Source organism: Chiloscyllium plagiosum, chromosome 4, assembly GCF_004010195.1.
Source record: "Chiloscyllium plagiosum isolate BGI_BamShark_2017 chromosome 4, ASM401019v2, whole genome shotgun sequence".
NCBI classification, from domain to species: domain Eukaryota; kingdom Metazoa; phylum Chordata; class Chondrichthyes; order Orectolobiformes; family Hemiscylliidae; genus Chiloscyllium; species Chiloscyllium plagiosum.
The window spans coordinates 28,501,264-28,525,221 of NC_057713.1; the positions used below are offsets into that span (position 1 = coordinate 28,501,264).

At 41.1% G+C, this 23,958-nt stretch overlaps 1 protein-coding gene across 5 annotated transcripts in view; it reads left to right on the top strand.

The window, feature by feature from the left end:
- The window catches only part of LOC122548908 (zinc finger protein ZFAT-like), a 139,493-nt gene that overhangs the window by 49,512 nt on the left and 66,023 nt on the right, over positions 1–23,958 (top strand). For all 5 annotated transcript variants that reach the window (XM_043687870.1, XM_043687868.1, XM_043687867.1 and 2 more), the window contains one exon: positions 15,794–16,026. In XM_043687870.1, the coding sequence (XP_043543805.1) occupies positions 15,794–16,026 (233 nt within the window). The remainder of the gene's footprint in view (positions 1–15,793; positions 16,027–23,958) is intronic.

Consider the following 23,958-nt stretch of genomic DNA (forward strand, 5'->3'; position numbering starts at 1 on the left):
AACTTTGGATGTGGAAGGCTTCTTTAGGGCCTTGGATGGAGGTGAGGGAGGAGGTATGGACGCAGGTTTTGCAATTCCTGCGGTGGCAAGGGAAAGTGCCAGGACGGGAGGGTAGGTTGTGGGGGTGGGGGGGTGTGGACCTGACCAGGTAGTCACGGAGGGAACGGTCTTGGCAGAAGGCGGAAAGGGGTGGGGAAGGAAATATATCCCTGGTGGTGAGATCCGTTTGGAGGTGGCAGAAATGTCGGCGAATGATTTTGTTTATGCGAAGGTTGGTAGGGTGGAAGGTGAGCACCAGGGGCTTTCTGTCCTTGTTACGGTTGGAGGGGTAGGGTCTGAGGGCGGAGATGCGTTGTGGACGAGATGCGTTGGAGGGCATCTTTAACCACCTGGGAAGAGAAATTGCGGTCCCTAAAGAAGGAGGTCATCTGGTGTGTTCTGTGGTGGAACTGGTCCTCCTGGGAGCAGGTATGGCGGAGGAATTGGGAATACAGGATGACATTTTTGCAGGAGGTAGGGTGGGAAGAGGTGTAATCCATGTAGCTGTAGGAGTCGGTGGGTTTGTTCATAATAACTCTACAGAGATTATCCTCTTGAAACAGACAAGAGGGTAAAACACCCCACTGGGCTAGAGGTTCAAACTCAAAGAATAAAAGGAAAACTTTTCAGAGACCAATGAGTTATCTGATATTTAATAGTATTCCACCATGTAGGGGATTATTTTCATCTGTGCCTGCTTTGAGATTTTTTTTCTCTTTTTAAGAAAGAGAGAGAAGCTGATTCCAGCTTCCTTTTGCAAGATCTCTTTTACCCCAGACAGACCCAGAGATTCTAGAAAACTGCAACTAACTCCAGAAGAATGTTGCTAGATCAAAAAACAGAGGCCAGTATCCCATCACCAAGTCATCCTTTATTTACATGTGCACAGTACATGGGCTCTGACCAGCCAGCTCAGAGCCAGTCCCAAAAGAGAGGAGACTCTATGAATCTCCTGTTTTTTTAAAATTTTATTAAACAAATTACAAAAACAATTTACAACAAACAGTTACATTTACAGCTGCATACAAGAGACAGCAATTTTACAAGGGAGAGGAGCAGCAAAGCCAGGCCCCAAACCCTACCATTCAAACAGTTTACAGGGACATGAGGACAAACCTCAAATCCCAGTTTCACAAAGATATAAAGAGACAACAGCAATGACAATTGTACATTAGACAATACTGTTACATACAAAAGTGCAGACAATACAGACTCAGCAAGCCCCCGCCCCTCCCACCTTCCGACCACTCTAAGGCAGCTCGCCCCTACCCACCTTCCGGTTCTCGGTCCACCCCATGCCCCTTCCAGTTATCTCCTGTTTATGTCTGTCAGCTAAGATTCCCTGATTGTGGCTGTTAATCTGGGCCAATCAGGGATCCCATGCTCAATGAGGTTCACCTGGTCCTTGTTCCGATCACTGCACTAGGCAACCTTCAACATATGGACCCCATCTATTCCAAACCAAGTTTGTCCATCAAGCGAAGGCATGAAATCTAGCTCTTACCTCTCTCCAAATCTTGAACTTACAAATTAATCTGACTTCTCATAAACAGCGAGTGAACCATCGTACATTTTGACTTTTTGATTTCAGTTCCAAAAAGTCACATTTCAAATTCTTTTTAACCCAGAAATTGGTCCCTCTTCTAATTCATGGTTATTTTAAAAGAGCTATATAATCCTAACAAAATATTTTGAATTTTGCAAAATGTGAGATCTGTCCATGCAAGACAAATGTTTTTGCTTTTGCACGCAGTGTCAGCATTAACCACTCAAGTTAGATGCACCTCAGGTCAAGTGCAAGCTCCTTGTGTTGCAGCATGGAGTGCTTTTGTTCCTTACATATCTACAGATTGGCACTGCATTTAAACCCTTGGATTTAACGAATTTGGAAGAAAAATTTAAAATGTAGGCAACAGACTTGACATAACGTACAAGATAGGAATTTGTCCATGTATAAAGGTACAGATTAAAGCAGGAATAAGCCATTTGGCATCTTGAGCCTGCTTGTAATTCAATCTGATTGTGGCCTGCACTTTCCTGTCTACCTCCAATACCTTTTGACTCCCTTGATGAAAAAGAATCTACATAATATAAAAGTAAAATACCATGGAGATCTGAAGTAAAAATGAAGTGCTGAAAAATGCAGCAAGTCTAGAAAGTGCAAGTACACTCTTTGGAACTAAAGAGAAGTTGAAATATGATGGATTTTATGCTGTTGAATAAAGTGGGCAGAGGTCAGATGGAACAAAAGAGAGAGTCAGGGATGGATCAGAGCGGTGCTGGAGATTAAATATCAAAACAATCATGGAATGGAACAGGCAAAAGGAGTGTTGGCAATGGTGGCGGTAAAGAAACAAGACATTGGTGCAGAGTAGATGTTAGCAGTAGAATTAAAGTCAATACTGTCTGAATACTAAAACGTGCAAACAAAATAAAAAGTGATCCTTGGCAAATAAAATCAAAATTGATGACAGTGTTCATGATCTGAACTTGATGTTAAGTCCATAAGATTCTAAAGTCTAAAGCCTAACCAGAAGATGAAGTGTTTTTGTCACCTGAGGTTGAGCTACACTGGAACACTGCAATAGGCTGAGGATGGAAATGTGAGCATGTGAGCAAGATGTTGAATTGAAATGGCAACTGACCGAATGTCAGAGTTAAGTTTGAGGACTAGATGGAGGGGTGCTGCATTGCAGTGACTCAGATTGCATTTGATCTCCTCGGTGTACAGGAGACCACATTGCAAGCCGAATATAAAATAGACTAAAATTGAAAGAAAAACAAGTAATCACTGTTATACCTGGAGGGAGTATTTGTGAGCTTGGACAGTGAGGACAGAGAAGGTAAAGGAGGTGTTACGCTTCACTGAATTGCTTGGGAAAATGCAAGATAAAGAAGATGAGATGTAAGGGTGACAGAATAAAGAAACATGGGAAATAAAAGTGGGAGTAGCCCTCAATTCTGCTCCATGTTTAACTAGATCATGGTCGGACTTTATAAAACTTATTGAATGAGGGTGATACTGTTTGGGCAAATGTACATTGCCCAAGCGTAGTAGCTCTTGAAAAACTAGTGATGCCAAGGGTTATAAGGGTATGGACTAAGTGTGGAAAATGAAATTAGAATGGTTCAGTATTCAGTTTTGACTGGTGCAGACTTGATGGGCCAAAGGGTCTTTTTTCTTTGCTATAGATTTCTATTACTCTATGAGAATATGATTTGTGCCTTGTAGATGATCAACAGGCTTTGGGAAGTCAGCAGGTGAGTTATTCACTGCAGTATTCTTAGCCTCTGACCTGCTCTTATAACTACTGTACTTATATGCTTAGTCCTACTCAGTTTCAGGTCAGTGGTAAATACAAGGATGTTGAAGTGTCAAATTCGGTGATGGTAATGCTATTGATTGTTTTTTTGACAATGGTCAGATTCTCTCTTGTTGGAGATGGTCATTGCCTGGCATTCATGTTGTGAGAATGTTATTTCCCGCTTTTCAGCCCAAACCTGGATATTGGCCAGGTCTTGCTGCATTTAGATATGGCCGAAGCGGGTACTGCAGATTCTGGAGATTAGAGTCAAGATTAGAGTGGTGCTGGAAAAGCACAGCAGGTCAGGCAGCATCCAATGAGCAGGAAAAGAGATGTTTCGGGCAAAAGCCCTTCATCAGGAATGTGGCTGGGAGCCTTGGAGGTGGAGAGATAAATGGGAGGGAGGTGGGACTGGGGAGAAGGTAGCTGAGAGTGCAATAGGTGGATGGAGGTGAAGATGAAGGTGATAGGTCAGAGAGGAGGGTGGAGCAGATGTGGGAAGGAAGATTGACAGGTGAGATGGGTCATGAGGATGGTGCTGAGCTGGAAGGTTGGAACTGGGGTAAAGTGGGGGGAGGGGAAATGAGGAAACTGGTGAAGTCTACATCGATGCCATTGGGTTGAAGGGTCCCGAGGCCAAAGATGATGCGTTCTTCCTCCAGTCGTCAGATGGTGAGGGAGTGGCAGTGGAGGAGGCCCACGATCTGCACGTTCTCAGCAGAGTGGGAGGGGGGAGTTGAAATGTTCGGCCACAGGGCAGTGGCGTTGATTGGTGATGTTCTCTGAAGCGCTCTGTGAGAATGCATCCGGTCTCCCCAGTGTAGAGGAGACCGCATTGGGAGCAACAGATACAATAAATGACGTGTCGAAGTGCAGGTGAAACTTTGATGGATGTAGACGGCTCCTTTGGGGCCTTGGATGGAGGTGAGGGGGGAGGTGTGCGTGCAGGTTTTGCAATTCCTGCAGTGGCAGGAGAAGGTGCCGGGAGGGCAGGGTGAGTTGTTTGGAAGGCGTAGACTTGACCAAGTAGTCGCAGAGGGAACGGTCTTTGTGGAAAGCGGAAAGGACTGGAGAGGGAAATATATTCCTGGTGGTGGAGTCCATTTGGAGGTGGTGGAAATGCCGGCGGATGACGCGATTTATGCAGAGATTAGTGGGGTGAAAGGTGAGGACCAGGGGGTTCTGTCCTCGTTGCGGTTGGAGGGGTGGGGTTCAAGGGCGGTTGAACAGTTCATCAATTTCACCAACGCATTCCACCCCGACCTTAAATTCACCTGAACAATCTCTAACACTTCCCTCCCCTTCCTGGACCTCTCCATCTCCATCAATGATGACCGACTCAACATGGACATTTTTTTACAAACCCACCGACTCCCACAGCTACCTGGATTGCACCTCCTCCAATCCTACCTCCTGCAAAAATGCTATCCCTTATTCCCAATTCCTCCACGTCTACCACATCTGCTCCCAGGAGAAGCAGTTCCACCACAGAACACACTAGATGGACTCCTTCTTTAAAGACCACAACTTCTCCTCCCACGTGGTTGAAGATGCCCTCCCATCAATCTTCTTTCCCTCCTGTCTGACTTTTCACCTTCACCCCCACTTCCATCCACCTATTGTACTCTTGGCTACCTTCTCCCTAGACTCACCTCCCTCCCATTTATCTCTCCACCCCGGAGGCTTCCAGTCTCATTCCTGATGGAGGGCTTTTGCCCGAAATGTTGATTTTCCTGCTCCTTGGTTTCTGCCTAACCTGCTGTGCTTTTCCAGCACCACTCTAATCTTGACTGCATTTAGACATGGACTGATTCAGTATCTGAGGAGTTGCAAGTGGTGCTAAATATTGTGCAATTATTGGTGATCATCCCTACTTCTGACTTTGTGATAGAGGGAAGGTCATTGATAAAAAAAGGTGAAGATGGTTGTGTCTAGGGCACTGCCCACTGGAACATAGGTGCTTTTTTCCTCCACATTATCCCTATATCCCTTGATATCTTTAAAGTATAAATCTATTCATTTTTCCATTGAACATACTCAATGACTGAGCCTTCACAATCCTTTGAGGTACAGACTTCCAAAGATTTGTCAGCTTCCAAGTGAAGAAATTCCTCCTCATTTTGATCATAACTGGCCTACTTTTCGTGAGACTATGTCTCCAGTTTCTAGTCTAACACCCCCCAAACCTGGGGAAATATCCCTCATGCCTCTATCATCTCAAATGCTTTGAGAAGAGCACTGAGTTATCACAACGGAAATGGTCCTTTGAAAATGCTGGGGATGGGGAAGGAATTATGTGTTTGACAGTGGCATTATGTTGGAGGTGACAGAAATAGTGGAGGACAGTCCTTTGAATACGGAAGCTCATGGGGTGAAAATAAGGAAAACCTGAAGAGATGAAATGGGTTGTACACACTTGAGAGCCCTGTCAACCACAATCAGGTGGTTGAAGTCCTCAGTTTAGGAAAAAAAAAATTGTAAGTGCCATTGTAGAAGGGATCATCATCAGAAAAGATGAAGCAGAGATTGACAACCTGGGAGAAAAGAACTGACTCAAAGGAAGCAGGATATGTGGAAGAATAGTTTAAGGAACCTGTGGGAGTACAGTGTTTGGAATGAGTATCACTAGATAATTCATTTATAGAAATGAAGAAGAAGTTGAGGAATGAAAAGGAAGTATGGGCCATGCAAAAGTGAGAAAAGGAAATTGGAAGTATAAGTGATTGATTAATTTTTTCCATTTTTGGACAAGAACATGAAGCAGCACAACTACAGTTATTAATGTACTGGAAAAAGAATTGTGGAAGGAGGGTTGGAAAAAGGAATCATAGAAACCCTACAGTGCAGAAAGAGGCAATTCGGCCCATTAAGGCTGCATTGACCCTCCAAAGAGCATTGACCTTCCTGAAGAAGGGCATGTGCCCGAAACGTCGAATCTTCTGTTCCCTAGATGCTGCCTGACCTGCTGTGCTGTTCCAGCAATAAAGTTTCACCTCCAAAGAGCATCCTACCAAGACCCACCTCATCCCATAACTCTGCACGGAGTTTTTAGACATGTCTAATACACCTAAACTGCATATCCCAGGACACTGCAGGGTTTTACTTTTAAGAGTAGCCAATCCACCTAACCCGCAAATCTTTTGACGGTGGGAGGCAACCCACACAGACACTGATTGAATATGCAAACTCAACACAGCCAGTCACCTAAGACTGGAATTGAAGCTGGGTCTCTCGCGCTGTGAGGCAGCAGTGCTAACCACTGTCCCACCATATTACCCTGTTCCACATAGTCCAAAGAAATGAAATGCTTAATTAGAATCCTATGAAGGTTTAATTTGGAGAATCTATTTCAGGTTTAAAACATTCAATTAGCCACCTTCCAAATGGGACTAGATTAATTTGAGATACCTGGTCAGCATGGACAAGTTGGACCACATATGACTCTAATCACAGAGGCTGATTAATTTGTTCAATGTGCACCTGACCTCCTTGCAAGATGTCCCAAAATCCAATCCAAATAACTCCAGCAGCTTTAGACATTTTCGTACCAAGTCTATAACAAAAATTATTTAAACTGACCTAGAAGAAATCTGCAGGTTCCAATTGACCATCAGGTGGCACCATTACAGCATATTCAACTTTCCATCATTTCCTTTTCACATTTCTCTGCTTAACATTGTCTTGCTATGCTCTACACAAATGATTTATTCTTCATTGTCAGGATCATTAGATCTGTAGTAGAATGGAGGACTGATTATTTTTGAATAATCAATCTTTATAAAGCAATTTAATATCTAGTTCATTTCGTATAGCACTCCTATTTCATTAGATTATATGTCAGTTGGTTCAATAGATATTTCGGTGAAGATAAATGCAGCAGTAGTAAACAAACTTCTCGCTTGAAACCCATGTCAAAGCATAATGGTACTGGATATTAAATGCTGTGGAATACCAGCATGTGGAAATGTGTTCACCATTGCCCACAAATATGTTCTGATCACGGGCTACATGGATGATCCATAGATAGTTTCAACATATTTTCCAAGGGAAAGGGATTAAAACCGTTGAGCGAACATCTACTTTTTTGGTATTCCTATTTACAGGTGTTGTCCTTTACTTAAAAAGAATATCAGGCATTTGAGGGAAATAGATATTTGGGACATCGGAGAGTTGAGGGCATGAAGAATTTTTGACTCTTGGAGCAGATCAGCCATGACCTTATTGAATGGTGGGATAAGCTTGAAGGGCTGAATGGCCTACTGCTTTATGTTCTTACGGAATATACAGGAATGCAATATTGAGGTTAAAATCAGATTAACTATTACCTAATTGAATGGCAGAGCAGGATTGGAGGGCGGAATAGTCTATTTGTTCACCTGTTTGATGGTTCTTGTCTTCTTATGTCCTGTGCTGTTAACAATAGCAGGTTTCAGTGTGACTCTTTGGGCTGAGAGGAATGTAGAGGGTGTGACTACAGACTTCAAGTAGAATAGGAGAATAACCTGAATACTTTGTTTGAAAGAAGTTACTGGAGAAGACAAGTAATTAATTTCCCACCCACCATATCTGACAGATTCTATTTTTGTCGAGATCAGCGAGAAAGAGGATGGGAAATGACGTCCATCTGTGGGAACCCCAAGTTCAGCAAAGCCATTCAAACAGACCTGTTTTTCATTAGTGTAGAGTCCTTATCCTGTGGTATGGGATTTAATAATCCTTAGAGAAGTTTTAAATGTTCTCGAGGAAGGATAAATTCTGTAGAACAATCCAGTTGCTGAATCAATTCAATAATAATGTAAAAATGATTTTAAAATATCTTCCTTTATGAGGGTTCAAATAAAAAGTTGTTTAAATGACCAGCTCTTTCAAAATTGAAAATAAAACTGCCTGCTTATCTCTGTGAGTTGGAAAAATTAAAGTACTACTATTGTTGTATTACTAATGCTTGGTTGTTTTCCGCAAACTATCCTTATCATAGTGGGGAGTTATAAGTTCTCTAAGAGTTACAACTCAGACCATCCCTTTTTACCTCTTAGAAACTTTATGCTGAGATTACTTATTTTTCTGATTTTGCTTTACTGTGCATTTTGCATCAGTATTTACTGTGGAAAAGGACATGAAAGATATAGAATGTAGGGAAATAGATGGTGACTTCTTGAAAAATGTCCATATTACAGAAGAGAAAGTGCTGGATGTCTTGAAATGCATAAAAGTGGATAAATCCCCAAGACCTGATCAGGCATACATTAGAACTTGTGGGAAGCTAGAGAAGTGATTGCTGGGCCTCTTACTGAGATATTTGTTTCATCAATAGTCACAGGTGAGGTGCCGGAAGACTGGAGGTTGGCAAACGTGGTGCCACTGTTAAGAAAGATGGTGCCGGAAGACTGGAGGTTGGCTAACGTGATGCCACTGTTTAAGAAAGGTGGTAAGGACAAGCCAGGGAACTGTAGACAAGTGAGCCTGACGTCGGTAGTGGGCAAGTTGTTGGAGGGAATCCTGAGAGACAGGATGTACATGTATTTGGAAAGGCAAGGACTGACTAGCGATAGTCAACATGGCTTTGTGCATGGGAAATCATGTCTCACAAACTTGATTGAGTTTTTTGAAGAAGTGACAAAGAGGATTTATGAGGGCAGAGCTTGGACTTCAGTAAGGCATTTGACGAGGTTCTCCATAGGACACTAGTTAGCAAGGTTAGGTCTCATGGAATGCAGGGAGAACTAGCCATTTGGATGCAGAACTGGCTCAAAGTTGGAAGACAGAGGGTGGTGGTGGAGGGTTGTTTTTCAGACTGGAGGCCTGGATTGCCACAAGGATCGGTGCTGGGTGCACTACTTTTCATCATTTATATAAATTATTTGGATTTGAGCATAAGAGGTATAGTTAGTAAATTTGCAGATGGAGGTGTAGTGGACAGCGAAGAAGGTTACCTCAGATTACAACGGGATCTTGATCAGATGGGCCAATGGACTGAGAAGTGGCAGTTAGAGTTTAATTTAGATAAATGTGAGGTGCTGTGTTTTGAGAAAGCAAATCTTAGCAGGACTTATACACTTAATGGTAAGGTGCTAGGGAGTGTTGCTGAACAAAGAGACCTTGGAGTGCAGGTTCATAGCTTCTTGAAAGTGGAGTCACAGGTAGATATGATAGTGAAGAAGGCATTTGAAATGCTTTCCTTTATTGGTCAGAGTATTGAGTACAGGAGTTGGGAGGTCATGTTGCAGCTGTTCAGGACATTGATTAGACCACTGTTGGAATATTGTGTACATTTCTGGTCTTCTTCCTATCGGAAAGATGTTGTGAAATTTGAAAGGGTTCAGAAAAAATTTACAAGCATGTTGCCAGGAAGAAGGATTTGAGCTATAGGGTGAGGTTGAATAGGCTCGGGCTGTTTTCCCTGGAATGTTGGAGGCTGAGGGGTGACCTTATAGAGGTTTATAAAATCATGAGGGGCATGGATAGGATAAATAGGCAAAATTTTTTCCCTGGAGTGGGGGAGTCCAGAACTAGAGGGCATAGGTTTAGGGTGAGAGGGGAAAGATATAAAAGGGACCTACTGGGCAACGTTTGCACACAGAGGGTGGTACGTGTATGGAATGAAATGCCAGAGGAAGTGATGGCGGCTAGTAATAAAAGGCATCTGGATGCATATATGAATAGGAAGGGTTTGGAAGGATATGGGCCAGGTGCTGGCAGGTGGGACTAGATTGGGTTGGGATATCTGGTCGGCATGGATGAGTTGGACCGAAGAGTCTGTTTCCGTGCTGTACTTCTCTATGACTATGATTCTATGCCTATTTTTCACTGTTTGCTGAGTCATTGAGCACTTTTATTTCTGTCAGATTCAGTTATGCACAGTAACTGGCGATAAGCTTACAATCTTCATCAGTAACCTTCCCACAGCTTATCCAGGAACACTATAAATGTCCACTTTCAGCACAAATTAATCAAAAATAGTCAGCATGAATTTAATGGAAGCATATGTCTGACCAAGTTCAGGAGATTATGCTGAAACTGCATAAAATGCTATTTCAGCTGCAGTTAGAGTAATGTGAAGAACTTTTGTGACCACATTGCAGGAAGAATCTGGTTGTAATAGAGAAGGTTGAGAAGGTAAGTTGCTAGAACTGGAGATTTTGAGGAATGATGTAAATTTGGATAGAGTACTGTTGTTTTCTTTAGAACATAGAAAGCTTGGAGGAGGTTTAATTGAAGTGTACAAAGTTATGATGAGTAAAGGTAAACTAGACAGGAAGCCACCTATTCCCTTAGCAAAAGATATTAGTAACTGGGGGAATAGATTTAAAGTATTTGGCAGAGGGATTGGAGGGAAGTTGAGTCATTTTTTGCACAGAAAATCTGGGACCTGAAATTCACTGCATGAAAGGGTGGAAACACAGAAAACCTCAATACGTTTAAAAATTGCTTATATATGCTCTTGAAGGGCCATAATCTACATGGATACAGACCAAGAGTAAGTAAGTAAAATCAGCTTATCTAGTAAAAGCCTTCAGTATGTAAGTAACATTCAACTTTGGCACGGTACACCACTGTCAATATTGAATTCACTGACAATTTTAAAACATATACTCTTTCCGGAAACATGTCAGTAACGATTTAATAGTAGCAGCAATATTGTGTTATTAATGAACTATGCTTAAAGTTACAGCATGGATGTGGGCCATTTGACCAAGCCACTGCATGTTAATGTTTATCTATCCAGTCATAAAGTTACTTTTGACACAAAAGAGGGCATTTTGGCTCATCAAGTCAATAGTTGCTTCCCACATAGCATTTCATTCAGCCCCACTCCTTGCATTTGATCTCTGTAACCCTGTGACTTTACTTCCTTTTCCATTCCACTTCCTTTTAAAGTAATTAATTGTTCCCTCTGTCACAACCGTTATGGATAGTGAGTTCTGGGTAATTATCACTGGTTGAGTAAAATGTTCTTCCTTGTGTTCCTTCCCAAAATCTTAAAGCTGTGAATCCAGTTCTTGTACCATAAGCAAAAAGAAGAAAAATCTTTATTTGTCCACCTCATCTAAGCTTATCATAATCTGTACACATTATGATAAGCTTATTAAATTTCTCTCAATCTCCTTGCTCCAAAGAGAACAATCCCAGCCTTTCAAACCTAATCTTGCAACTAAAATTGTGATCCCTAGAATGATTCTGATTCATCTTTTCAGCATCTTCTCAAGGGCTTCACATCTTTTCTGCAGTGCAAACAGTCAAATCATATGTGCATTCTTTTGTCATGTTTAATGCTTCTTTCATGCAACAATACAGTCAAATCTTGAGAATTGGGCTTAAAGTTATGTTAATTTGACAAAGTGTCAGTTTCATCAAGTTTCACAGAGGGTTTCTGTCTTTGAGGCCTAGTGAGATCCCTTGACGTATCTTCCTAAACTCACCTCATTAACTAACTAACTTGCCCCAAGATGCTCCTCTTGCTTGATTCTACACCTACCACTCACTGTACCTCGAGCAGCTTGCCGCTGCTGCGATATCCTGGAATGGATCACCATCTGTGGCAGCAGGACCATCTTTAAATACACTGTTATCCTGGAGTTGGCCCGCACAGTTCATGATATTTGCCCTGAACATAGTGGTGAAAGGAAATTAGCACCTCACATTACTGGCACAGTCTTGGACGGCCTGATGACAGAGTGGCGCAGTAACCCCAGGACTAAAAATGGAGGCCACACATTAAACCATGCAAGCTTGTCCTGAGGTTGTGACCCAGTCAGTGCAGTCTGGGATGTCCAGAAGAATGCACAGTAATGTATGAAGAAGATCAATTACCTTCTACACTCGTAAGTGAACATAAGTGTTACCACCTGCTCGCCGATGCAACACATTCACTTTATCTCTGCTCGTGTACCTGTCTCTCACCAAGACTTATGCTCCACCATTCTCACTCTTGACTGTACTTCCCTCACTCACAGGCATTCATCACAATTCGTTGATAGCATTAACTTTGCATGCCTTCTGCCTTGCCTTCTCTCTAAGTTGGGTTACCTCCCCACCTACTCCAAAATTAACAGTTGTGCTAGCCATTTTCATCTCCTTTACTACCTGCCCCTCTATGATTCCAGGGGGATAACAACCCACAATAAGATGGAAAGAGTAGAGACGGATGATATGCTGTCTGATATTCAGGTCCTCACCCCTTATGGGGAGGGCACTCTCACTCTGAGTGCCCGAGCAGCTGACTGACTTTGTCAAAACCCCTGCACTTGCAGGCTGCCCTTAACATACTGTGCTGAAACCCCCTGCCTAAAGGCTATTTCCCTTCATTCGACTGAGGCCGACTGGCAACTTTGTCGAGCTCCTGGCTTTGAGTCTGTGCTAAATGTCACAGCAATATAGCAATCCTGTGATCCTTGTGAGCTTCAAAACCCTTAGAATTTCTTGAGGAAGCAGAGCACGAGAAAAGCAATACACCATATGGATGCTATTCACGTCCAGGTAGGCGCAAAATCAGCGAGCACTAAGAGCGCAAATGAATAGCTTGGAATCATAGAATCTCTACAGTCTGGAAATAAGCCATTCAGCCCAGCAGGTCCACACCAGTTCTTTGAAAAGCAACCCAACCAGACTCACCCCCCTCCCCTCCTCCCAGCCCCATTCACATAACCTTCCATTTCTCTTGACTAATCCACTTAACCTACACACCCCTGGATACTGTGGGAAATTTAGCATAGCCAATCCACCTAACCTGCACATCTTTGGACTGTGGGAGGAAACTGGAGCACCCTGAGGAAACCCACATAGACATGGGGTGAATGGTCAAACGCCACACCTGAGGCTGGAATTGAACCTAGATCCTGGTGCTGTGAGGCAGCAGTGCTAACCATTAAGTCATTGTGCTATTCCTAATTGCAGCCTGAGTGCATGTCCCTCAATGCAAAATGTCTTGCTGCAGTATTACAATAATATTTGCTCTGACGACTCAAGGTGAAGCATTGAAGTGCAGAAGCCATTAAGGTTCTTAGAAGCTGGCATGTATTGATGCTGATGCCAGTGGCTGTGGGGTTCATGTGGCCAGTGCCCATACTGTGAAATGCTGGTTCCCGGCGTGCAACATGCAGGTCTCTTGGAACAAGCAGCAAGTTGCCAGGCACCCATTCTGCCTTCCATGTCAAGAATTCTCATCTAGTTTGCTAACAATGTTAATATTGTAGGTAGGAGCACTTATTAATAAGGTGAGATGTGCAATTAATAAAGTTGTTGAAAAATAATGATTCCATTTCATAGGAAATTCAATGCCATCTAGCGAAAGTCTCTCCTTGATGCCCAGAGCACAGTGAAAAGATGCAGTGAGTTGTTCCCAACATCGAGATAGGTCTCACTGAACATCTTGTGCACTTCTGCCGCATTTCTCACCATAACCCATATTGTTCAGACCCCCATAAGGTTCTGACAATTGAAATAATTTATCCCTCAGTCACAAACCCTGGAAGTAAATCACAAATAATACTTTACCTAAATTTGATTTAAGTAAAAGCACATGGAATCACACAGAACAGAAGAAGCCATTTGGCTCATTGAGTCTGTACTGACTAAAAATGACATTCTTTCCAGCAAATGGGCCATAGTCTTGAATGTTATGACAGTTCTTTTTCCAACACTTCTCCCCCAAATTTTAAATATTTATTTCTTGCCATTTCTCTATCCCAGTGAATTCATGGGAAAGTCGTAGAACCGTAGAAATGTTATGACATGGAAAGAGACTATTCAGTCCAATTTATCTGTGCAAGCAGTGAAAGAAAACAGTTTATAGTAAATAACAACCAGCTATGCATTCCACTGCCATCTTCTAACACTTCGTCCATGCCCTTACAGATTAGAACAATTCAGGTAGAGATCCAGGTACCTATTTAGAATTGAGGGTATCTCCTCCACCGTTAAACCAGTCAGTGAATTGCAGAAACCCACTGCAATCTGGATGAAAATGCATTTCCTCATGTCTGTTCTAAATCTAAGTCATCTTAAATCTGTATCCTCTGGTAACTGAAAGAAAGACATCTTTTTTATCCATTCTATCTAGGCCTGTCATAATTTTGTGCACCTCAATTAGGTCACCCCTCAACTTTGTTTGAATGAAAATATCCTTAACTTATTCAATCTATGCTCATTGCTGTAATTTTCGATCTCTGACAACATTCCTGTGAATTTCTTCTGTACCCTTAGCTTCCTTCTTGTAATGCAGTGTGCCAAAGCTGTTTATAAATTTCACCTGTCACCTAATTAGCATTTTATACCGTTCCAGCTTTGCATCACAGTTATTGTGTTTAATGCTTCACTCAATGAAGTGTTCAATGTGCTATTTTTAAACACTTTATCTACCTGATTTGTCACATGCAAAAAAACTTGTAGATATGCCCAGAGATCTCTATCCCTCTGAAGATCCTTCTGTTTATTGTATATTCCCAACCTTGGTTTGTCCTGATGAGCATTATCTCTCAGCTGTTCTGGATTTTTTCCATTTGCCACATTTCCACCTACTTAACCAAATATATCAGACAATTGCTCACTCAGATGTTTTCAATAGATGAAAGCTGTTCAGTCTGTCCTTCTTACTACACTGTCCCGTTAAATAATAGTTGTACTGTGCTGCAGTCTCATTTACGAGAATGTGAGGACTGTAGATGCTGGAGATCAGAGTTGAGAGTGTGATGCAGAAAAAACACAGCAGGCAACATCCGAGGAGCAGGAGAACCGAGGTTTTGGGCATAAGCCCTTGGTCAGGAATGAAGCTCATTCCTGCTCCTGCTCCTCAGACGCTGTCTGACCTGCTGTGCTTTTCCCACACCACACTCTTGACTGCAGTCTTGTTTGAAAGGAAAACATAACGTGATATGAGTTGCTGTGTGCTTGTATCATAACAAAATTATTGTTGGTAGGTTCTTGTATGATAGAAACAATAGTCTTGTATTGTTGAGGTATTAGAAAAAGTATTGCCCACTTCATTCCTTTCTTACAGAGACTATTTTGCAGCTAATTGATAGTGGTTTTCCATGTATTTGCTACCCTTGTCCTTCCAGATGGTAAAGAAGATTTTGCAGGGCTGAAGGGGCTGAGTTTGCCATTATCGTTTCCAATACCTAAATAAACCAAAATTAATTTTGTCAGAAGCCTCCTTCAAATAATTTGGATACCATACCTTTTGTATATATGCTTAGAAACCTAGCAGTGAAACATATAAAATCATTAACAATGTGAATAACTGAAGAATATGAGTACTTCAGACGGATGTGTTTGCAATTATTACATTTGACTCTTTCAGCCTCCTATTTTGCAACTAGGTTGTTTTAGCTATGATGTAGTTTCATTCACGCCTAAGGAGTATGGCCAGCATTTTAGTCTTAATTATTTATTTTCCTCCAAAATCCTACTTTCCCCTGCCTCTTCTTTTCCCATTCTGCTCCTTATTAAAGGAAAATTATACTGGTACCAAGTCCATTATGATATGCACATTCGGACGCACACCCGGGAGCACCTGTATTACTGCTCTCAATGCAGCTACTCCTCCATCACCAAGAACTGTCTCAAACGTCATGTCGTGCAGAAACACAGCAACATTCAGCTGAGGTGCTCATCTGAGGGATGCGGTTACACCACTGCGGACAAGTACAAGCTGCAGGCACACCAGAAAAACCATGGTGAACTGGTAAGTTCTTACGCCCAACACTCTCTACCACTAAGTGTTGCTATGCTGGGTTGGGAAATATTACTGAAAGGAATTACATTGAATGTTTGCCACTCCATATCCAAAGAGTGAACTACAAAATTATCTATTCCTGTTTGGTGCAAAGAGAATTGTGACCAAACAATGGCTTATGAGGGAAGTTATAGATCATACTAACTGCAAAGCAGAGGCATACAAAGTGGCAAAAGAACAATAGACCTAAAGATTGGGAATAGTTTGGAAGTTAGCAAAGGAGGACCAGGTATTGATTAAGAAGTGGAAAATAGAGTATAACTTGCAGGGAACATAAGAACTGACTGTAAAAGTTTATTTTGGTAGGTAAAGAGAAGAGCATTGGTGAAAACTAATGTAGGTCTTTTACAGTCAGAAACAGGGGAATTTATAATAGAGAGCAAAGAAATGCCTGACAAAACTAAATTCTTACTTTGCTTCTGTCTTCACAAACAAAGAATAAATAGCATAGCGGATATGATAGGCAACACAGGGTTTAGTGAGGGGGAGAAACTGAAACAATTCTGTATTAATAGAGAAATCATGTTGGAGAAATTGATGTGATAGTAGTTACCTTGATGGTTATTTTTCAAGGAGAAAGTGAGGTCTGCAGATGCTGGAGATCAGAGCTGAAAATGTGTTGCTGGAAAAGCGCAGCAGGTCAGGAAGCATCCAGGGAACAGGAGAATCGACGTTTTGGGCATAAGCCCTTAGACTCCAGAACAGTTCCTGTAGATTTAAAGTTAGCTAATGGAGCCACGCTATTCAAAAAAGGAAGTAAAAAGAAAGCAGGGAATTATAGTTCACTGGCTCTGATGTCAGTAGTGGGAAAAATGCTAGAGTCCGTTATCAAACATTTTATAGCAGAACACTTAGAAAACTGTGGAAAGCAGGAGAGTCAGATTAACTACGTTAGCTAACCTCCAATCTCCAATTAAGAGATTCAGACACAGTCAGCATAGATTTACAAAAGGGAAATCATGTTGACAAATCTACTGGAATTATTTGAGAATGTAACTTGTAAAATTGATCAGGAGGAGCCAGTGGATGTGGTTTATTTGGACTTTCAGAAGGCTTTTGACAAAGTCCCACATAAGAGATTAATGTGTAATATGGGGGATCTTGGACAGTGTATGACATGATTAGAAAATTAGTAAGCATTAAGGAAACCAAGAGTAGAAATAGGTCTTTTTCTGAATGGCAGGTAGTGACTAATGGGGTGCCATAGAGATTAGCACTAGAAACCCAGCTATTCCATATATATTAATTATTTAGAAGATAAAACTAAATGTAATATCTTAAATTTTGCAGATGGCACAAAGCTCGGTGAAAGGGTGAGCTGTTAGGAAGATGCAGAGATATTGTGAGATTTCAGCAGGTTGAGGAAGTGAGCAAATGCATGACAGGTGCAATATAATTTGGACAAATGTGATATTGTCTACTTTGCTAGCAAAAATTGAAAGGCAGATTGTTATTTGGCTATAAATTGAGAGGGGGGAATGTTTGACAGCACTTGGATCGCTGAAAGTAAGCAGCTGTAGCAAATAGTAAAGAAGACAAATGTACGTCAGTCTTCATAGTGAGAGGATTGAGTACAGAAACAAGGATGTATTGCTGTAATTATACCGGGCATTGCTGAGGCTATTGGAGTATTGTGTGCAGTTTTGATCTCCTTATCTGAAGAAAGATACTCTTGCTATAGACAGAGTGCAGCAAACGTTTCCCAAATTGATTCCTGGAATAGAATGACTGACATATGAGGAGAGATTGAGTCACTGAGGATTGTACTCACTGCAATGTAGAAGAATGAGGAGGGTTCTTATAGAAACTTACAACATTTTAACAGGACTGTACAGGTTAAATGCAGTAAGGATGTTCTTGATGGTGAGACACTTCAGGATTGGGGATTATAGTTTAAGGATAAGGGGTACACCTTTTATGACTGAGGTGAGACAATATTTCTTCACCCAGAGAATGGTGATTAGATTACTTACAGTGTGGAAACAGGCCCTTCGGCCCATAAAGTCCATACCAACCCTCTGAAGAGTAACCCACCCAGACCCATTCCCCTACATTTACCCCTTCACCTAACACTACGGGCAATTTAGCATGGCCAATTCACCTAACCTGCACATTTTTGGACTATGGGAGGAAACCGGAGCACCCGGAGGAAACCCATGCAGACACTGGGAGAATGTGCAAACTCCACACAGACAGTTGCCTGAGGCGGGAATGGAACATGGGTCTCTGGCGCTGTGAGGCAGCAGTGCTAACTACTGTGCCGCCCATGGTGAGTTTGTGGAAAGTGGTTGAGGCCAAAACATGTACTTTCTAGAAGGAGCTAAATATAACTCTTGTGGCTAAGGATAAAGGGCTATGGAGGAGGGTGTGATTAAGGCATTGAGCTTGATGATCACCCATGGTCATATTGAATGGCAGAGCAGGCTTTATGGGTTGAATGGACTACACTTCCTCCTATCTTCTATGAGTCTTTATAACCAATGAATGCTGATCCCAAGGTAATATTGGTTCCAGTGTTTAGCATCAGGCAACCAGACTTTTTCAACTTTTGAATGGACTATCTATAAATCTTGAATTCAAACCAGCTATTAAGTAAAACTGTTTTTCTCAACCTCACTTAAATATATGCATCATTATGTGATGATATTAAACTTTAGAAAAGTGTCACCAATAGTATTGTATTCCATTTGAAAATCTTGAGTTCAAGACCCATTCCAAGACTTGAACACGTAGGTTAGGCTAACAAGTCTGTACAATAATGAGTGAATGTTGATTTATCAGTAGTGTAAGGGAGAAGTTAAGGAGGGATTTTCATTGTAACCTAAGCTGTTGTGGGAAATGTACCTTTGCTGTTGGCATCACTCTGCATCACAAACCAGCCCAACTGAGCTAATCGCAATGAGGGAATCCTTAAATTAAACCACCAACAGTTAATCTCTCTCTCTAACAAGAGAACAGCTGTATGTTTCAATAGGGCTATAGCAACTTCTACCTTTAATAATTTGGATGTGAAAGAATAGTGATTTGTCCAATTGTCGAGGTGGATATAAAAGTGCTATTCCAAGAAAAGTCCTTCCAGGTGTTCCCAACAAACAAAGCTAAATACAGATTCATTTGCTACATCTTATTGCTGTTGGTAGGTTTGGTTGTTTCTTAAATGAATATAATAATGGGGCTCTGCTTTAAAAATAACTTATTGATTGTGTATCATTTTAGAATGCCTTGAGGAGGTAAAGACAAGCAAAAAAAAAGCTTTATTTTTCTTCCCTGATTTTTTTTCATCACCAGCCACAGTAACAATTAAAATTCACTCTTTCCATCATCATTCCACATTTCTATCTGTCTAGGTTGGACTTGGAAACTGGGGAAAGTGAACAGATAGCTCATCAGAAATGCTATCCTTGTTCTTAATATCATGAATTAGCTTCCTTGACGTCTATATTGGCCAGTTTTATTCTTTTAATCACTGAATTATTAAAATTATGCACTATATTCTGAAAGAATAAAAATACACCGATAGCTAATCTGTATGCCACACTGCCTGAATGTATTATTTCCATTTCACCTCAAAGCATGCCTGACTAAGTAACTTATCTTTAATCTGTCCAAATTTTTGTCACACACAACTGCTGGAGCTGGAACATTCAGCAACTGATTTGGAGAACTGAGGCAATTATTTTTGACCCCCAACCTAACTTCTAATCCCTAGCTACAGACCCCATCTTTCTTCCTGGAAACTGTCTGAGGTGAATTCTGACCATTTGAACTTTAGTCAGTATTTGACTCTGAGATGAACTTCTGATCACTGATTTGCTGCATCAACAAAGCTGCCGACATCCATAATTAATTTGATTTGATTTTGCCTCATCTCCTCTCAACTGCTGATGAAAGCCTCATCCTTTGTTAGTTACCTTAAGACTTGACTCTTGGCTGGTCTTATTTTGTCCACACTTCAAAATATTAAATTCATCCAAAACTGTGCTTCCCATAGTCCACCTCGCATTAAGTTATGTTTACCTCATCACTCGTGGTGATTGACCTACTTGTGTGCAGATTAACCTGTCTGGCAACACCAAAAAAATGTCATTGTTTTCAAATCCATCCACGGGCTCGCCATTCTCTAGATCTGTATGCTACTCCATCCCAATGTTCCAAAATGTCTGTCCTGTTCCAATTCTAGTCTATTTGCATTCATTTTAATTACCATATTATTGGTGGCTGTGCTTCAGGCTGCCAAAGTACTAAGCTGCAGAATATTCACCCCTCCTCTCACCACTTCTTCTCTGTTTTTTTTTCTTTTAAGATAGACTTTAAAACCTACCTCTTTGACCAAGCTTTTGTCTGTCCTAATATTCCTTTTTTTTGGTTCGGTGTCAGATTTTATTTGTAGACACTCAGTCATAGAGATGTATAGCACGAAAATAGACCCTTCAGTCCAACTCATCCATGCTGACCAGATATACTAAATTAACCTAATCCCATTTGCCAGCACTTAGCCCATATCCCTCTAAACCCTTCCTATTCATATACTCATCCAGGTACCTTTTAAATTGTACCAGTCTGCACCACTTCCTCTGGCAGCTCATTTCAAATACACAGTACCTTTTGCATGAGAACGTTGCCCCCTTAGATCCATTTTAAATCCTTCCCCTCTCACCCTAAACCAATGCCCTCTAATTCTGGACTCCCTCAAATCCATGTCCCTTATGATTTTATGAGCCTCTATATGGTCACCCCTCAGCCTCAGATGCTCTAGGTAAAACAGCTGCAGCTTATTCAGTCTCTCCCGATAACACAAATCCTCCAACCCTTGCAACATCCTTGTAAATCTTTTCTGAACCTTTTCAAGTTTCACAAAATCCTTCCTATAGGAGGGAGACCAGAACTGCACGTAATATTCCTCCTGTGAATTGCTTTAGGAAATGCTTTACTGTATTTCCCTATAGCCTGGATTCCTTTAGCCCTCAGAACAGTATCAAACTCCTTATTGAAAACATTTAATATTTTGGCCTTAGCCATTATCTGTGGTAGATGATTCTGCAAGCTCAACACTCTCTGGATGAAGAAATTTCTTCTCATCTCTGTCCTAAGTGGCCTACGTCATATCCTTAGACTGTGATTCCTGATTCTGGACTCCTGGTTATTGAGAAGATCCTTTCTGCAAGTATCTTATCTTGTTAGAATTTTATAGTTTTCTATGAGATCTGCTTCTTCTAAAAGCCAATGAATATAGACCTAATTGATCGAGTGTGTTATTTTACGTCAGTCCTGACATCCCAGGAATCAGTCTGGTAACTTTCACTGCACTCCCGCTATCCTTTCTCATTTAAGGAAACCAAAACTGTGCAGAATATTCCAGATGTAGTCTCACCAAGGCCCTGTGCAATTGCAGCAAAGCATCCTTGCTCCTTACTTGAATCCTGCTGCTGTAGCAGCATACATAAGATAGAGTTCTCAGGCCTAAAGGGATCAAGTGACATGGAGAGAATAGGGAGCAGAATATTAATTTGGACAGTTAGCTGTGATTGTGTTAGGTAGCCGAGTAGCTCATGGAACCAAGTGGCCTGCTCCAATACTGTATAGCATTTGCCTTCTTCACTGCCTACTGCACCTGTGTGCTTACTTCAGTAACTGGTGTTTGAGGACATCCAGACCTCATTGCATCTTCCCCCTTTTCCAATCTACCTTCCCGTTCTTGCTATGTCACATTTATTCCCATTATGCTTTATTGGCCATTCATTTGCCCACTTTCTCAATTTGTTCATATCACACAGAAGAATCTTTCCATCCTCCTCTCACCAAGCTTTGTGTTGTTTTCAAATGTGGAGAAATTACCTTTTGTTCCATTATCTAAGTCATTCATGACATTATGGATACCTGGGAGCCAAGCACCAATTCCTATATTACCCCACTACCACCATTCAGTTTATTTCTATTCCTTGTTTCCTGTCTCTCAACCAGTTCTCTATCCATTACAATGCACCATCTCCAATCTGTCACTCATTAGTTTTATATGCTATCACACCTACAGGTCCTTTACTTGGAGTTTTGGACTAAATAAATCACATCAACTCTACTAGGTACATTCTCAAAATATTCCAATAGATTTGTCAAGTATGGTCTCCCTTTTTGTAAATCCCTGCTGACTCTGTTCATTCCTGTCACTGTTTTCCAAATGCTCAGTTATTAAATATTTTAAGTGGACTCCAACATTTCCTCAACTACTAATATCAGGTTAACAGTCTGTAATTCCCTGATATCTCTCTACCATCTGTTTTAAGTAGTGGTGCTACATTAGCTACCCTCCAATCCATAGGAACTGTTCCATAGTCTTGGAATCTTGAAAGATAACTACCAATGCAGCCACTATTTCTATGCTAACTTTCTTAAGCATTCTGGGATGTAGATTGTCAGACCATAGGATTTAATGGCTTTTAATTGCATCAATTTCCCAACAGTATTTCCGTAATAATGCTGATTTCCTTCAGTTCCTCCCTCTCACTTGACCCTGTGTTCTCCAACATTTTTGAGAAGTAGGACACTATTTGTGTCCTTTTTATGAAGACAGAATCAAAATATGTATTTAATTGCTCTGCCATCTCTTTGTTCCCTATTATAACTGACTTGTTTCTGATTAAAGGCACCTGTATTTCTCTTCACTAATACTTTTCTCTTCCTAAACCTGTATGTGCTTTTGCAATCATTTTGTGTATTCCCGACAAGCTTACTTTTGTATTCCGTTTTCCCCTCTCAAATCAATCTCCTTGTCCTCCTTCACCAAAAATCTAAACTGTTCCCAATTAATCCTCAGTTCTTCTATGCTTTTTTATTGAATTTGTATGCCCCTTCTTCAGATTTAATATTATCTCTAATTTCCCTTGTTAGCCATGATTGGACCATCTTTCGCCTTTTTTTGTGTTAGACAGGAATGAACAATTGTTGTTCCTCCATGAATTTTTTAAATCTTTGCCATCGCCAATCTACCGTCATTCCTTTTAAATAATGCTCCCCAATTTATCATAGCCAATTCATGCCTCATACCATCATTGTTTACTTTATTTTTATTGAGGTTCTAGACTCAGAAACAACTACATCATCTCCATCTTGTTGAAGAGTTCCATCGTGTCAGGGTCCCTCTTCTCCAAAGTACTATACACTGTTATATCGCCAATCATTCCTTTCTCATTACATATTAATTATTCTAGTTGGCCTGTTCTCTAGATGGTTCCTCAACATATAACCAGTGTTCGTGACAGGTAGATGATTGGTTGATCAGTTTTAAAATGTTATCCCTAAATGGTGGGACTTTTTTAAGCTAATATTGGAGAGGTACAAATACTACATTACATTTATAGCTTAAATAATTGGACTACTTATTAAAACTACAGGTGACAGTTAAGACTTGAAACATAGTTGGTCGAATATAACACAAGAAAGGTAACAGAGTAGGTGATGTGTTACAGTTGTAGCATTGGGATTCTGGTGGACACCAGCATGTTCATTTCAACGAACTTAGGCTGAGTTGGTAATCTGGAACTCGAGGTTTGGACATTGAAGTGCATCAGAGAGAGGAAGGTTACAGGGGCATATTTTTTCCAGGAGATGTCACACCCTTTGGGTGAGGTATTTCAGATTTGATCTGTGGTCATGGACAGTGGTTGTAACTGTGATTGAAGCAGATATACTAATACTGAGGAAAGAGAAAGCTGTATCATGGAGATCAGCTTCATCTGAACTTTGCTGGAACTAGTATTAGATTAGATTTTTTTTTTAGATTACATTACAGTGTAGAAACAGGCCCTTCGGCCCAACAAGTCCACACCGACCCGCCGAAGCGAAACCCACCCATACCCCTACATTTACCCCTTACCTAACACTACG